This window comes from Lycium ferocissimum, chromosome 11, assembly GCF_029784015.1.
Source record: "Lycium ferocissimum isolate CSIRO_LF1 chromosome 11, AGI_CSIRO_Lferr_CH_V1, whole genome shotgun sequence".
NCBI lineage: Eukaryota > Viridiplantae > Streptophyta > Magnoliopsida > Solanales > Solanaceae > Lycium > Lycium ferocissimum.
In genome coordinates, this window is record NC_081352.1 from 29,857,670 (window position 1) to 29,875,190 (window position 17,521).

The 17,521-nt window shown below is 33.3% G+C and overlaps 2 protein-coding genes across 3 annotated transcripts; one reads left to right on the forward strand and one right to left on the reverse strand.

Annotated features, from left to right (window-relative positions):
• The first annotated feature begins 6,271 nt into the window (after positions 1-6,271).
• LOC132037780 (uncharacterized) lies at positions 6,272-9,211 on the forward strand. Its single transcript, XM_059428394.1, has 3 exons — positions 6,272-6,500; positions 7,720-8,025; positions 8,908-9,211. The coding sequence occupies exons 1-3, from the start codon at positions 6,399-6,401 to the stop codon at positions 9,070-9,072; spliced, it is 573 nt and encodes a 190-aa protein (XP_059284377.1). The 5' UTR covers positions 6,272-6,398; the 3' UTR covers positions 9,073-9,211.
• A 3,365-nt stretch (positions 9,212-12,576) lies between these two features.
• LOC132036191 (dof zinc finger protein DOF1.4-like) lies at positions 12,577-14,557 on the reverse strand. Of its 2 annotated transcripts, XM_059426457.1 has the most exons (3): positions 14,370-14,557; positions 13,540-14,252; positions 12,577-13,448 (listed from the first exon to the last, which is right to left on the reverse strand). In XM_059426457.1, exons 1-3 carry the CDS (start codon positions 14,397-14,399, stop codon positions 13,445-13,447), a joined length of 747 nt encoding a protein of 248 aa, XP_059282440.1. In that variant the 5' UTR covers positions 14,400-14,557; the 3' UTR covers positions 12,577-13,444. The 2 variants fall into 2 exon arrangements, with proteins under 2 accessions (XP_059282440.1, XP_059282439.1); XM_059426456.1 differs by having other exon boundaries at positions 12,577-14,252.
• Between the last annotated feature and the right edge of the window lie 2,964 nt (positions 14,558-17,521).

The following is a 17,521-nucleotide window of genomic DNA, read 5'->3' on the forward strand; positions in this document are numbered from 1 at the left end:
CTCAAAAGGCATGATTCCTATTTTATGATTCCATATATGTTTCCATGACTCTCTTACTTCGCTAGAAGTTCATAATTTAAAAACTTCTTATGATACTTAAGATGAGATGTTTTCTGGCGATGAACATGATAATGAAGATCTTAATTTAAATTCCAAAGTTTATGATTTTAATGCTATTATGAGATTATTGAGCTTATTTCATGACTTTCTCGATTTTATTCATTGTCGTTGATCTCACCTTATAATAATTGTGTCTTAGGCGGGATAAACGATGATGACCGATCCATAATATAATCGGAGGCTACCGACCCTTACGTCACCCCGATATAGTTGTGGCTTTTGACGATGATCTCATGCATGCTTTATATATATGTATGTATTTTCTCACACCGCGCCGCGTTTATATCGGTCGGGCATGGCACGTAGACGTGCACACCACCGCGCGGGCATGTTATGATATTGCCCCGGACGCCGCCACGATGATAACACCGAACCTTAATGGCCGGCGTAATACTATATATATGACACCGAGCCTTAATGGCCGGCATGATACTATATATATGACACCGAGCCTCACCGTCGGGCAGGGTACTATATATATATATATATAATATATATATATATATATTTTTTTTTTTTTAAAAAGCTAAGCTTCGTATGACACCGCCATACGAGGCATCCGACGTACGTGGGTTATCTCTCATATTCCATGTTATCTTTCATATCTATATTATGTTGTTATTCATGTCTTACATACTCAGTACATTATTCGTACTGACGTCCCTTCTTGTGGACGCTGCGCTCATGCCCGCAGGTAGGCAGGGAGACGAATCAGACCCGTAGGTGTTCTATCAGCAAATTCTCAGTAGCACTCCACCTATTTCAGAGTTGTAGTCTATTTGGTATTGTCCTTATGATCATTTGTGTTCTATGTAGAGGCTCGTAGACGTGTGTGTACAGTTAGATGTTTTATACCTCCACCGATTCATATAGTTGTATAATATATTGGTGGCCTTGTCGGCCTTATTTTGAGCTCTTGATACTTTACCGTTAGCCTTGCCGCTTTATGATATACGTTACGTCGTGGCGACCTTGTCGGTCCGCATATGTACATATGTGTCGAATGAGCGGATATTCCTATTTTGGGCCTTTTTCACGTGGGCAGTGTTCTTTGAGTTATGGTTTATAATGTTCAAAGTAACGGATAAGTCGCAGTTCCTAAATACGGGTCGGAGCCCGTCATACCCCGCAGGGTGTGACGCTTCGTGAATTCGACCCCGACTCATAATTGGGTTTTTTATATTGCGACGATCGTGTACACTTTCCCTTGGAGGAGTGGATTTGGACGTTATCATGCCCATTTGTCGCGCCCTTTCAAACAAAAACTTTATGAGTTCCAATTCTAATAGCAGTAAAGGTAGAGAAGAAATCAATAGAGGAGAAGAAGCTTATCGCCTTTGAGAAAAATCCGAAGGTACAAAACTTCATGTTAATTGGTGTTTTATTTCATGTATTTCTGTATCAAATTTATGCCCTTTTCATATTCCAAAATGGTTTAATTGGTATTATTAGTGTTAGGGGTGTACAAAGTAAACCAATAAACCGCACCAAACCGATAAACCGAGTCAAACCGAGAAAAAAACCCGACTAGTGGTTTGGTTTGACTTGGTTTGGTGTTGGAAAAAAAAACCCGACCATAATTGGTTTGGTTTGGTTTTAGCTAAAAAAAGTCAAACCGAACCAAACCAACCCGACATTACATGTATTCAATTTTTAAAATATTTTATACATAAAAATATTTATTTGTAATGTAATTTATAAATATTTCATAATTTTTTTCATAGTTTTTCATCTATTATCATATTATTCAAGCTTGAACTTAGGATTTTGAATGTGAATAAGTTTTATATCCTATGGATGTTAGTAATTCATATAAAGTCCAAACCAAAACCAACTCAACACTAATACTAACAAAAGAATTTCGATTTACCCATAGAAATGACAATAATGTTGGATATCTATTCTTTAGTTTTGCATAATTGGTTTAGAGAGGAAAATATTAACTTAAGCTTTTTTTTTTCTTGTCATGTAATTAATACTTATTAGCCGTATTTATTTTAGTATGACTTAGTATTTTTAGATTATGGTCATTTTCTTTATGGCTTATTAATTAGCAATATTTATTTTAACCGATTTTATTATCTTTTGTTGAATATTTTAATACAATGTCATCACTTTTCTCACATTTTTGTGTTATTTTCTTATGAAACACCTTAATTACATAGTTGTATCTTACTAGGACTAAAGAAATATTTGACGTAAAAGTTATATGTTTTGTATCAAGGTTATTCCCAAAAAAAAAAACCCGAATAACCCGCGAAAACCGAATAACCCGAGAAAACCCGAGGTTGAAAAACCCGAATTTTATTGGTTTGGTTTGGTGTATAAATTTAAAAACCCGACGCAATTGGTTTGATTTGGTGTTTAAGAAATCCGAACCAACCCGGTCCATGTACACCCCTAATTAGTGTGTTAAAATGTCAAATTCACCTTATAGGTTCCTCTCAAAATGCAGGGCAGTCTCCTAATCTCCTTCTTCTATTTTTTATATTAACCACTAACCACTTTCTTAGAAAATTTTCGAACCAAATCATAGTGCCAGAAACACCTTATATATGGCACTGCTGCGAGGAACTTCTTCCCTTAGTTGCAACTTTATGGAGTGACATTTTTTCCCTGTTTTTGTTCTCTTTGATTTATTATTATTTAATGCTTGACAAATCAAACTGTTGGGTCACATTCTACTCTCTACAATCATTGTTTTTCATCTGTCCAATTGAAATTTCATTCATATGTCAACCTGGATTTGACCCGGAAAAAAAAAACATGGCATGCTTATTTTGAAACTCATGAAGTGTTCAAAGAAATGGCCTATAGAGACACGGCTTCAGGAAATGGCTCAAAAATCCACTCAACAGATGCAAGTTCGTTATTATTTTAGACTCTTTAAGTTCAATTACTAAATATTTTTGTTCAATATATATTTTCAAAAAGGTTCAAAACCCTCATTTACCTCCAACTTAATATTTTTGTTTTCATAGCAATTTGACACCCTAATCCAATTGTATAGTTGTGATAAAACGGAACAAACTATATTGAATAATTGTGATTATTTAATTGTATAATCTACTTTTACAAAATTCGAAATAATATCTATAAATATTGACTATAGTTTTGTGATTTCGAGTTTAGCCTATATTACATCTTCAGCTTTTTAGTCATTTGTCATGCTATATTCTTATTTCTTGATGTCCTCTTTCATGTTTTGATTTGCGAACGAGTTGTGCATTTAACATGCCAACAACATTGTAATAATAAAAAACGACTTTTTACAAGCAACATTATAATGATTAGACTTTTATCTAAGTGCTCTTTCTCTTCCTTCATTATGATGTGTTGCTGCTTTTTTGGGATTTTGAAATTAAAATCTATATTTATATATCTATGTAAAGCTGATCGTAGCGAAGTTGAAGTGGCAACTCGCTTTTGCCAACATTTACATGTATCTTTAACCCTGAAATTTTGGCTTTTTTGAACCTCTATTCCTTTTTCTCAACCCACAACATCTCTATTAATAAGCAAATAACCGTGTACTTTATTACGTGACATTTGCTTTTCCCAATTGCTAGGTTGATACCCATTTGCTTACCCTAACGAAGTCATTGTTTGCTTTTCCTAGACTGGTTCTATTCATGAATAACAAATAAATCAATAGACAAGAAGAATTAAGTCCATAAACAGTTTCAAGCCAGAACCTTCAGGTTCGTAATACTCATGGTAGCCGAGGCAGAGAAGATATCATTCTTCTCCGTTTAATTCGACACTATCTGAACATAAAGTTTTTTTTGATCTTTTTCCTCCATTGTTTGTGTTTTCGCCACTATTATTATTATTGCAAAATCATATTTGAAACTAGCGGTTGTGGGTAGCAATATTATTGGTTTCTCCTAGCATGCTTGTTTAAGCTTGTAATTAGCATTTGTTGCAACTGTTTGATGCTCAGCTATTTGAATCATCCAATAATGCTATTCAAGCATCTTAATCCTAATTAAGGCAAATTCCCCATTGTTTGTGTTTTTGTCATATTATTTTTATGTCAAAATTATTGTTGGAGCCAACGGTTGACATTTTTGGCTTCTCAGAGCACTATTAGGATGATTCAAGGAGACAAGCCAACAAAGGGTGGAGAAAAGTATCGAGTAATTATAGTAAAGTTGGCAAGTTTAAGGATTAAAGCAAATGGTACAATGAAAACAAGAACTGGTATGATATTCCTCTTTGCAAGTTTCATAGCTTCATAACACTTGTGTGGAAGGGCATGTGGTAGCACATTTTTTGGGCGAGAATATTAGCAGAGGCAAAGCAATATATTGATGAAATATTTAGTTGATTAAGATTTTGGTGTCACACGAAAGCATCTCCTATTCTTAGTAAATTTTCTTTGCAGGCTCCTAAGTTCTTTTTGGCTTCAGTTCAAGCCTTATTTGACCGGTGCATACTTATCAAAATTTTTGAACATCGATTAAATTCAATCGTAACACCAGATATGTTATAAATATTTCAGGAACCGTGTAATCACTATGTTTCTTTTCCTTTTTGATCCTTCCCTTTATTCCCTGCAGTATCGCTTTCTTCGGGCCAGGAGCTGCCAATAGAGAAATGAAAAGTCCATAATCGTGGCAGTCAAACTGAGTTTTATATGTTCTATGTTTAGGGGATAGACATCCGATGCTAGAAAGAAAAGAAAGGGCTGGTTTATCTCGCACTTATTGTTTTGCTCATTTAGCATACACATGACTATGTTTCCTTTGTTTATTGTGTCTAAAGATTAATAGAAGATAGCCATGTTACTCTTTCTTGGCCTGAAATAGTGTTGCTCTTTGTTTGTTGTCCATTTGAGTAGGATAGGATTAATGACCAACTGACTTTCATCTTGATTAAATTGGAAACTACAGGTATGTCAGTAAACAGAGATGAATCTGGATGTGCAGTTTTTGCAGGTCAACTATGAGGAATTCAAGTCAGTGTGTTACTTTCTGAATGTACATGTTCTCCCTTTTTCCATTTTTATAAAAGGGGCTGAAGGTCGTCTCTGTAGCTTTAGTTGTACCAATGCCACAATTAGATTTTTGCTTACCTCTATTTTGCTGTTGTTCTGCTACAACAATGTACTGCATTTTTGTTAATGATGTTATATGTAGCTTTCTTTTAGCTGGTAATTACTGTTCTTCCATGTCATTCTAGGTGTGCATTTAGAACTTTTTAGAATGTGTAATCCCAAATATGCATTTTCCCATAACCTTCGTTCAAATTAATTGATTCGGTCTTGATGACTGAATGATTCAAGATGTCTTCAAAAGCTGATCAATGTAATCTTTTGTTGGCTATCTTTTATGAGGTTTGCTATTTTGCCAAAACGTGATTCATGAGGAGTTTGCTTTTCTTGTCGTTTTACGTAATCAATTCATTTTAGTATGCTTTTCTTGTCGTTTTACGTAATCAATGCATTTTAGTATTGGTTCCATTTGGTAATGATAATCCTCCTATGAAACTGATTCTAACACCAATGACAATATCTTGGATGAAATGAAGAAATTCAAAGATGCAATAAAAAGGTATGGTGTTGATTTATTGCAGTCTTCTGTAACAGGTAAAAGGCTCGAGGAGAAAAAATTTTCTGAAACACAAAAAAGAACAGAAAATCAGTAACTGTTGAAAAGTATGCCGATAACAACAAAATTATAAAAATAGTTGAATTTGAAGTTTCTTAAAATGTTCTTCAATTGATTGGGTTAAACTGAATCAGTACTTAAATATTCAGAGACAGAGAATAGTTAAGCAATCCATATTTATCGATAGTCTTGGTCATGAGCGAGTTGATGTGAATTTTTTCTTTTATAATTCAATTCTATACTTTACATGATTTAGTATTTTATTTGTTCAAATGTATATTGTGTTGTTTGTTAACGTGTCCACCTTATTTAAACTCACTATTAAAATATTAGAAAAGGCTCATTTCTAAACTTAATGGTGTGATTATTATTGCGTGAAGCGCGGACAAGTAACCTAGTTATTTAATGTTTTATAAATACGGAGTAAAAGAGAATACTACTAAAGTATTAATTGTGTTGGAAAAAAATATTATACTGACCAAAGTGTTGTGTACGTGTCGTGTACTAACAAACGTGTCATACTCCTATAATGCCACCAATATTTCCCCATCTCTTGCCATTTTCCAACTATGAAATCAAACCATTTTGGCAACCAAAGCGGCAATATTTTCTGTTTGTCAAAATCTCGACAATTGATATTATTGCAAGAAACACAAAGACACAAAAATGGCAGGTATATCAATCATCAAAAAAGCCATAGCCAATTCTCTCTTCCTCAGCAGCAATGTCTCTCGTGTTAGCTTCTCCTCCACCCCTACTTCTTCTGAGGTACCTTACAAATTTCCCTTTTTTTATATTTATTGTTTTTGGCAGCTAATTATGATATTCCTTTCGTTTTAATTTTTATGATATAGTTTGATACGATACTATCAGTTGTTTCTTGCACTTTGATTTCTGCTACTATCTGTTGTTTTTTTTCTGGAGAGTTTTATCATACTTTTTATAATATATTGCCATGGTTTTTTATATTGCTTTGAATTGTTGGTGTTTGTGCCGAGGGTATACCAGAAACAACCTCTCTACCCCTCCGGAGGAGTAAGATCTGCGTACTCTCTACTCTCCCCAGACCATAAATGGGATTTCATTGGGTATGTTATAGTTGTTGTTGTTATAGTTTGATTCGATATTTCATTAAAAAATGAAGATTTTTGAAATTTATAGTGCATATCAACCATGACATGATTAGGAGTTATAACATTCATCCCTGAAAGATATTAAAAATCAACTTACGAACTTTTGCGTCATGTGTTAAAAGATTCAGTAAATCGGTACTAAGAATAATTGTTTTTTGAAACCAGTAAATCAAACTCGAAACTATAAAGTTTAAATCTTTGATCAGCCCCTACTTGTGTAGCTTACAAAATTTCCCCTTCATTTTATTTTATACGACATAGTTTGATTGAACACGAAAACTTACGAAAAAAGCATAAGAAAGATATAGGTGCTTAAATCACTAGGTAGTCTAGCTCGTCCGGCTTTAAGCATGGTGTGGAGACTCCACAACGAACACAAAGAGTAAGCGATCTATATGAATATCATCTCAATTTAGCAAAAAGAAACTTTTTGAACTTTGCGATAATGACATCTAATAATTGCCTTGTTCAAACAAATGTAAAGGGTAAGGTATGAGTTTTATCCGAATCCAACTAGCTTTAATCCAGACCATGCACATCTGTTAAAGTACAGTAATGAATTGTGGTAGAATTTTGAACTCGAGTCTATAGAGTTCGAATTTTAGATTTGCTTCTGTTGTGTGTAAAAAATTTCAGATGTGTAGTTTTGAACCAGCGCCATAATATTTATGTGGGTATAAAAACTTAAGGAAGTCAAATTCTCTCTAATTTTAAAGAGATATTAATCTTTTTGAAGCGGATTAATATTTGTAAGGAAATAGTGTCAGGAGAGTGTACGGTTTTGCAAGTTTTTGTAGTTGATGGAAACTTTCTCTAATTAAGGTTCTGTGTTCTTGTCCATTTTTATGTTGCAGGGGTACCATGCATCAGAAGAATATAAAAGAAAACCGGACAACGATAAAGGTTTTAATGACGATCGGACCGTGGCAGACGCAGGGGATAGGATTCTCGAGATGAACGAAAAAACTAAGAAAAGCATGGAAGAATCCATGGCAAAAATCGAAAAGAAAATCAAAGATGCAAAGAAAAAAGAAGAGACTAGCATTGCAGATAACATCAAGGAGAAGACAAGTGAAATGGTACATGAAACTAAAGATAAAGTAAAGAAGAAAGCCCATGATGTGAAGGAAAAGACTAAAGACACAATGGAGTCTATAGAGGTAATTATACCATACTCTCTCATTTCAATTTATGTGAACTTATTTAATTAGCATGAAGTTCAAGAAGGAAAGATTTCAATTTTTTTGGAGCTTCTCGTATTTAACATGTCGTAACATTCTATGAATCATGGAGCTTTTGAAATTAGTGATGTTATAATATTTGTGCAACTATAAATTAAAAGCTAGTCATCAAGTGTATAATATAATGAGGAGTTTAAGTTAAAATTAATCCTTTCTAAAATTTTCCCCAAAACAATTTTTGAAAGGGATTAATGGATTGTTTAACCAAGGGCCCAAAAGTGCTTCTGCTAAAAAAATATTTGTTTTAAAAGTACTTCGTTGATATTAGAACAATATTTTATACTTGGTCAAGCTTTCAAAAGTACCTCCGCGGGGGGAAGTTACTCCTTCCGTCTCAATTTCTGTGACAAATTTGTGTGACAGTGTATTGGCATTTTCTTAGGGACACCATAAATTGGAGCAGAAGGAGTACTTTCGGCTTTTGTTAACTTCTCTCAAAGTTTTTTTTCCCTCTAAAAGCTTGGTTATATATCTTTTCTTACTAAAATAAGCACTTTTTTAAACAATAAGTACTCCCTCTGTCCCCCAATTTATGCGATACTTTTCGCTTCCCGAGATTCAAATTGTATAAACTTACCAACATTTTAAAGAATATTTTTTCTCCAAATTGATATGAGAAAAGTTGTAACGTATACTACTTTTCATGTAGTCTTCGAATATGTAAATTTTAGTCTAAAAGTATTGAGTTAATCTAATACAATTTAGCCTCAAAATTTAGTCAAATTGACTTTCGAAAGGTGAAGAGTATCACATAAACCAGAAGGAAGGAGTGTAAAATCATTTCCATTTGAATTGGCACAGGAGAATACAAAGCAGAAAATGCATGACGCATGGGAGGCAACCAAGGAGACAACACACAAAATTAAAGAAAGTGTTGTTGGTAAATGGGATGGTGATAAAGAATCTATTGAAGATCATACTGGCAGAAAGAAGAAAGAAAATGTGAGAGTTGAAGAAACGTACTAGAGAATCTGGTGGCAAGAAACATTGAAAGAAGATATTCATAAAGTTAGGGCAGACTTACAGTGTTATTTATGTGTTCGGCAGAATTCAGCTACTTTATTTACATGTTTGGCAAAATCAACATGTTTGGCAGAATCCATTAACTTTGGCAAAATCAACATGTTTGGCAGAATCCATTAACTTTGAGCCAAATCGTATGCCTATGTTTCAGAACTCACCTAATATGTATAAAAAAATTATTCAGAATCTAAGAGGGTGGAAAATGTTTAGCTTTCTGAGTGTTTTTTATGGTTGAACTCTTTATTTCTTCATTTCGTATTCATCGGTGTAAAGAGAGAATGCTTTTGTTTTAATGTACCGGCCTTCCTTAATTCACTTTTTCATCTTCTAAGGTCAGAAGACGAAATTTTTGGAATATAAAAGTGTAATGGTTTAAAAAATTTAGATACCATAATTACATATTTTAAAATTACTAGTCTCTTAATTTGTACTCCTTTTTTAAACACAAAGCTTTGGGGTTGCAAATATTTTGCATGCAATATAGTTTAGCTCCGTTTCTCGTGTCAACAGGGAAGCTATTACCTCAAAAGATATACAGTATATGTTATGTTCCCACTGAAAGATACATCAAATTTATCAAAAGTCTTAAATCTTTAATGAACTTATATATAGTAAGGTCTAATTAAAAATGATTCTACTGTGACAATAGGCTTAATAAAAGGTCAATTATGTGTAGTAATACTGTAAAATTGTGAAGAAATCTTAAATCTTTATTCTTAAGAGTACGACTTATTATGAATTGTAACATGCCAAGAAAAAGTTGATATGAAGGAGTGGGTTGTCTCAGTAGCAGTACAATGACCATGAAAAGTCGAATAAACGTGACAATACCAGGCCTTAAAACTGCTATTGGATGGAATAAAGCTAAGTGTCAGTTGAAGAAGGAGTACATAATTATTTTTTTTGAAGCAACATATTTCTCAATAATATTCATACTTCATAGATACATGAGCTCAAGAATCTCTTTGTTAAAAGCACTTTTACTTGTTGTCTCTAAAATCAGTATCTGTTACTAATGAGACCTATCAGTTAGATTCGATTCCACCTTATCCAATATGTTTCTTTTTATCGAGAAAAAGTAGTAATTTGCTTTACTATACTAAATTAAATTATATTTCATAAATTAAGACGAAAGGAGTATGTTGGAGAGGATATACTATCAAGCATTTCTTTGCAGGGTAAATAATTTATGACCTACGCAATTGAAGAAAGATGCTATATTTTCGATTCTAAGTGTCATCAGGTGGGTATAGAAATATTTACGCGATTAGATCATTTAAAAGATAATTACCGGTAATGCTATTTAATGTTATTGATTAATAACTCAAAACAAAAATGTAAGTAACCTGTTATATACTTATATCATATTAAATTACATTGAAAGCACTAACATGAGATGAATTACTTTAGTTAAATCCCCTAATTAGGCCACAATATTTTTATTTCCCGAAAACAAAGGGACAAGTTTAAAATATCCAAAAATTCAAAATATAACAATTTAAATCAAATCGTAGGGTTATTGGCCTGTGCAGTACTGTTGATAGCCCTACCTGGTAGGTATTGCCAACTGCTCTTGGTCTGTAGTTTGTTTTCTTCTGATGATTAATAAAGTTTGTTTTTTCGTCCACAAAAAAAAAAAAAAAAAAAATCAAATCTCAGTGTTAATTGTTGTTTCCTTCCGGCTACATCAAGCTAATTTATTCTCGTCAAATTGTCATAGATAATTCTTGGCTACTCAATAAATCTTCATTTAACCATTCGATATCAGCTACTTAATTACTGGTACAACTAAATTAAATACGATCTTTATAGCGCCCCAATAAAGGAAAATGCTCCTTAACATAGATTTTTACGATCTCAAGGTTCGAATAGAGGCTTACGTTAACAATCTGGCTTTTTACATAGTAAAATAGCTAAGAAAAACATGAATACTAATGAAGCTATGTCGACCTTCAATTTAACATAGTAAAATAGCTAAGGGAATCAACGAATGTTAATGAAATGAAGCTATGTTCATAAATTTAACGTTTGTAAAATAGCTAAGGGAATTAACATGAATGCTTTTTGAAAGTCATAAACTACCCAAACAATAAACAAAGTGAACAAGAAATAAGCATGGGCCAATGTAACTTAATAATTAACTTGATGGTCAAATTACAAAAGGGCAATTCGCAGAATTGCCCTTCTTTTAGGGTGGTCTTTAAATTTTGCCCCTCATATTTGAAATCTTTAAATTTTGCCCTTCGCATAAACCCCATAGGTTCCAGGTTCGAACCCCCACACAGTCAAAATTTAAAAAAAAATTCGCAAGGCGAGTTTAAATTTCGCTATGCCCCCTAAGATACACTTATGAAGGAATTACCAAAGTTATGTCGGACACGGCATACTTATGCCTCGTAGGCGGACTTGGCATAAGTATGCTTCCGCATAACTTTGGTAATTCCTTCACAAATTTATGCGGATCCGGCATACAAGTTTGCCCATTAAAGTATGCCCCCATCGGCATAAATTTGTTAACGAATTATCAAACTTATGCCGATGGGGGCATACTTATGCCTTTATGGGCAAGACTTTGCCTTGAAGCATATATATGTATTTGTCATTCCAAACTAATTATGGGTTGCATTGTATAGCGTATGTTAATTGTTAAACACCACGAGGCACGAACCCATTGTCATTAACGTGAGATACTAACTACTATTCCCTTAATTCGAACAATTTATTGTTAGGTTTTGAAGTATATATACGAGGATCCACACGAATCTGAATATTGATTTGTTAATTTCTTTGGGATATAACTTAATTACCACAAACTCACTGTCATGGACGCAAAGTTTTATGGTTACTTTAAATTTAATAGCTCAGATTCGAAAAAATCTAGTACTCTATATTCCGTTAAGTTGGACATATCGCTTGGGTTGCTTGTCTCAAGCTGAATTCATACTTATGTTAATTGTTGTTAATTTGTAACCGAGATTAAGCATGTGAGTTGGAACAATATCGCATAAGAAGATTAAAATGCAAGCTCGATCTGAGGCATACTTTCTTAGAAATGCAAAAAGCCGAATATCTTGGAGGGAAAGGACTTTTAGTTATGTTTAGTTATGCCGGATCCCAGACTTTTAGTTGTGTTTAACTAAAAGTACGCCGGAGGGCAGACTTTTAGTTATGTTTAGTTATGCCGGATCCCATAACTTTAACTTTCCTTAAAGATTGTATCGGATTCGGCATACACTCCCCCTGATCACGCTTGCGAAATTATTTTTTTATTTTATGCTGAGCGGGGATTCGAACCCAGAACTTCATATATTCTTCCACCTTTCCAAGCAAAGGGCAAAACTTAAAGACCACAAATATGAAGGGCAAAATTTAAAGACCACAAATTTGAGGGGCAAAATTTAAAGACCACCCCAAACGAAGGGCAATCCGCGCAAAAAAATGATTACAAAACAAGTCTCCCTCTGTTGTATACCAATTTTATACCCAACCCTTTTCCCTACACTAGAAAATTACATTAAAAGAAAAAGCATTCCAAAAAAAAAAAAGGTAATTCCTCTTATATGAGGACTCCAACATTGTAACTCCCAACACCCAGACCTATACACATCCTAAAGAGAAAATTAACATAAAAGAGAAAATTAACATAAAAAAACCTCATCAGTGTAAGAAATATATGATTCTATATACATATAATAAAAGAGTAAAACTGACTCACTGAAACTAGAAAATGTACCCGAGTAAAACTAACTCACTGAAACTAGAAAATGTACCCGGGTCCTCCTCGAATGATCGGCTTCAAATGAGAGTAGTCTTCAATCTTTCGTCAATAGAAATAGTAGAGGTTGAATTTCTTTTGCTAGCTGCTAACATGAACACTCCGATTCCAGCATCATCGGAGATGACGATTCAAATTCCACGTTATATGATATCTTCTCACCGTCGAAGAAGTTTTGATTGATAGAATTTACTGGTACCCGTACTAGTGGGAAGCAACATATATTCGATAGCGTAGTCTAAGTTGTCCAAAGCTAATCAAAACACCACTCATCCATGTTAAATGATGTTGTTTCTCTTCTTAGTTTGGGTAAATCTTCTCCATCAGCCTTGACATTTGAAAGAAGTGAAGAAAGAAGTCCTGAGCATGAAGTATTTCGATTTCACAAAAGGTTCAGCCACACCCAAGGGATGTAATCTGGGAGGCTTATTTGAGACATAAGGTCCATGGCTCGAACTCTTGACTTATCAGTCGCATAGAGAAAACTTTTTCATTGCTTAAGCTCCAAAGAAAGGAAAAAAGAAACCAAATAAAACATATTTACCTAGAAAAGACCAAAAGTTATTAAGTAATAAAAAAGGAGGGAGATTGTTAAAAGATTGTGTTTGACCTAGATCAGAGATGGGAGTGAAGACCCTATATTTGAAGGATCAACATAATCACCAGCCCAAGAGAGAGAAGGATCAACATAGTTCATCTCTTCAATCTGATTTATCTTATGATTAGAATCTTGAAACTTCTCATTGTTGGTAATGAAAATTTGTTGATGAAGATTAGGAGCTATAAGGGAGGCCAAATTTGTATTTGAACTAGCTATTAATGAAGATCCAAAGATAGGGTAGCTTGAAAGATGTGAGGTAGTACTAGTGCAATTACTAGTCACAACATCTTGGATCTTCTTGAATCCATTAGAAAACCCTAATCCAAGATCTTCATTGGAAACCCTAGAAATATTGGAGAATCTTGGAAATTGAATGTTGAGATCAAAAGGGCTTGTGGACAATCCATAATTAAACAATGGATTAATATGATCAACAACTTGGGGTTCATGAAACTGTTGACCAAGATTTGTACTAGTAGGAATTGGTGCATATGTAGTAATAATATTTGGTTTCTTGGTTCTTTTGTTTTTCCTAGAGGCACCACCCAAAGGGACATTCCTTAGGGTTCCACCTCTTGTCCAATACCTTTTACAAGATTTGCAAAAGTGTCTTGGCTGAGACAAACTATAATTGTTGTAGTAACAAAATTTAGTATTTGATGAATCACAACGAGGGCATTTGAGGGCTTCTTGTTGTTCTTGCTGTTGATCTTGGCTAATTTGTTTCTCCATTTTTTTCTCATTATTCTGCAAAAAGAAGAGGAAACAAACAAGAGAAAAAAATAAGAAAAAAAAGTGTTAAATGAATGAATATTCTCTTCCAAAAGCTAAGAAACAAAAATGGGGCCAAGAGAAATTGTGTACCATATTCTTCTCATTACAGTCTTCTAGCATGTTTTTTCTTCTTGATTCTCTGTGGATGTGGAATTTGTTTGAAACAAAGAGTAAGCAGACAGAGAACTGAATATATTTAGAGAGGGGAAAGTAGGAGAGAGAGATTAAGCAACAAGTTCTGATTTACTAGCCTGAGTTTTAAGGTCAGTAGACAGACGGTGCAAACAAAATCATTTATACAACCAAGACTCTTATGAGGTATTAATTGTATGAGTATCTTTATGGAAAATATTAGTTTTTCCTTTTTATTTTATATAACAATGTTTAACTTGACACAAAATTAAAGAAATAAATAATTTTTATAACTTGTGATTTAAACATGTCATGACACATATATAAAGTCATTAAAAGAACTTGCATGCTACTGAGGGTGAAATGAGAATTAAGTTCAAAACTGAAAAGTTTTCAAATACCGAAAGTCTTCATTCTTTTTAGAATAAACTTTAAAAAAAAAAAAAAAATCACATAAAATGGAACAAGGGAGTAACCGGCTGCTTGATAAAATTTATTTTGCAGTCCATTCTCCCTTGAATTATTCAGTATGCTATTGAGTACAACGAATAAAAATTCATTTCGACCTCGTTGTAATTCTCCATCATTTCGTGACACCGAGTGTGGCTTCATGGTATAACAAGTTAAAATATAGAAAATTAGTAGTATTGTTAGTATACTTAAATCACATTATTATTGTAGAGTTAACTCATATACGTTAAAAGGTAGCTTGTTTCTTTTAGAGTATTTATTTCAGTTTTTATGAATGATTACATATCATATGATTATCATTTAATTAATCTAATGTTGAAAAAATTCTTTTACAGTGAGTCAAATGTGTATTAGTTGAACTCAATCATTATTTATTTCCTAATTTCACGTGAAGGGTTCGGTCTAGAAAGTAAATGTCTGGCAAAAGAATATTATGGAAAGTCATGCTTTTTAGTCTAAGAACAGGACAGAAAAGTAAAGCAAGCAGCACATGACAAATGAATCTTGAGATTTCCAAGATAAAAAGAGAGAATATTCTTTAAGTTTAAACTTAAAAGCAGAACCCAACATCACTATTAAATCAACATTCCTTTGTTTAGATTTTGATTACACACAGATGGAGATAGAGTCGTGGCCAGACTCAGAATTTTAATTAAAATTTTATAAAATAAAAAGAAATAAACACAAAAAAAAAGTAAACACATTTTGCACTTTTTATATATAATTAATTTTAATCTTATATATACGGTGTAATTTTTTGATAAAAAAATTCGTATGAGTATTTTGCGCCCTTAGCAGCCTAGCTTCACAAGAGTAGTATATTAATTAATTTTAATCTTATATATATGGTGTAATTTTTCGATAAAAAAATTCGTATGAGTATTTTGCGCCCCTAGCAGCCTCTTCACAAGAGTAATATATTAATTAATTTTAATCTTATATATACGGTGTAATTTTTTGATAAAAAAATTAGTATGGGTATTTTGCGCCCCTAGCAGCCTAGCACAAGAGTAGTATATTAATTAATGCATGTCTAGAGGGAATCCCTAGATCTACCTCCATATCCGAGGCATAAACAGAATACATCAAATCCCACTTACTCTAAAGTAATGTCGTGATAACTATAAAGTAATTAATGTAACTATAGTTTATTTGCAATAGACTAGTGACGAAATGTAATAAGATAAAACCTCCTAAAGTGTGATTTAGGTACTTGTAAGATTGTTTAATTAAGCAGGGATAGGTATAGATAAGATTCGAAATGTCTGATTGTTGACTAGTAAAGACTCTTCTACGTACCTTGCTAGTTCGCTTTTTCTTTCTTCCACTATTCTCATCAATTAGATCTCGAGCTTTGGTTACCTAGTTAATATAGAACCAACACCTAGTAAGCGAATGTCTCCTTGTGTGTATATGTTGAAACCTTATTATGGTAAAACAACAACATATCCAGGATAATTCCATAAATGGGGTCTGAAATTGGTGGATAGAACGTACGTAGACCTTGCCTTACCTCGTGGAGGTAGAGAGGTTGTTTCCGTTTTAAACTTGTTGATTGTGGTGTTGATCACAGCTAAATTCAGTTTCCAAAATTTTATAATATACGAAAGCCGTGAAGTGTATAAACTTTTTTAGATATGAGGGCAGAATGCAGTGGCGGAGCCACTCATGGCCAAGGGTGGTCACCTGAACACCCTTGACTGGAAAATGGTACTAGTATATTGATGAGATATTATAGTTAACTGGATATAAATTAAATTTTGAACACCCTTAAAATAATTGAGATAGATAACTTAGAGGTAAAGGGTGTTCAATTTTACCGAAAAGTCACGGTTAAAGCTTGCGTCAAACGCCGTCATCTTCTTTCTTTAAAAGAAAACATACAAACAACATGTCCGAAGCTACTTGGTTGATTTGCATTTGCACTTATTTTCTTCCATTTCTAACTGAACTTATTTGTATTTGAGTTATGATTTGCATTTGGTTTATTCCTATGTTGGTTTAGAGTTACGTTGGACTCGTTTGTTGAAGTTCCTAGTTTTTCTTCTTTCCTTCCTATTTCCTAGAAAAGAAGAAGACAGTATTGTTAAAAAGAAGACAACGAGATCTAATAGCAAGTTAGCTACCACTTATTTTATTCTCTTTTCTTTTTTAATTGCTTTTGTGAACATTTTAATTATCCAACTTTATTCTCTTTCTTTCTTTTTTTTTTTCAAAGAAAATTAATTAGTCGTTATCTCTCGCTTTGTAACATTCTTGGAATGCCCCTTGTTGTTCTCCACTTGTGAGATTACGTGCACTGGGTATGTTGTTGTTGCTGTCATTTGATACTGTAATCACCGTAAGATTTTTCTAACAAATGAAATTTATCAAGAATAACTTATGAAATCAAATGGACCATAAATTTTTAGGCGGGTGTGCAGTGATAATGTTAAAAAAAATTCGTTGCACTCATTCATGGGGAAAAAATTATATACTCGTCAATATTTGAACAACCTTACCAAAATTGCAGGCTCCGCCACTGGCAGAATGAGCAAGAAGTGGAGATTATATGGGGACAAAATTCCAGCCAACGGCTGCTATGTTCAGTTGACTCCTCCAGTTTATACAACTTTTTCATTAGGAATCATCTATATCGT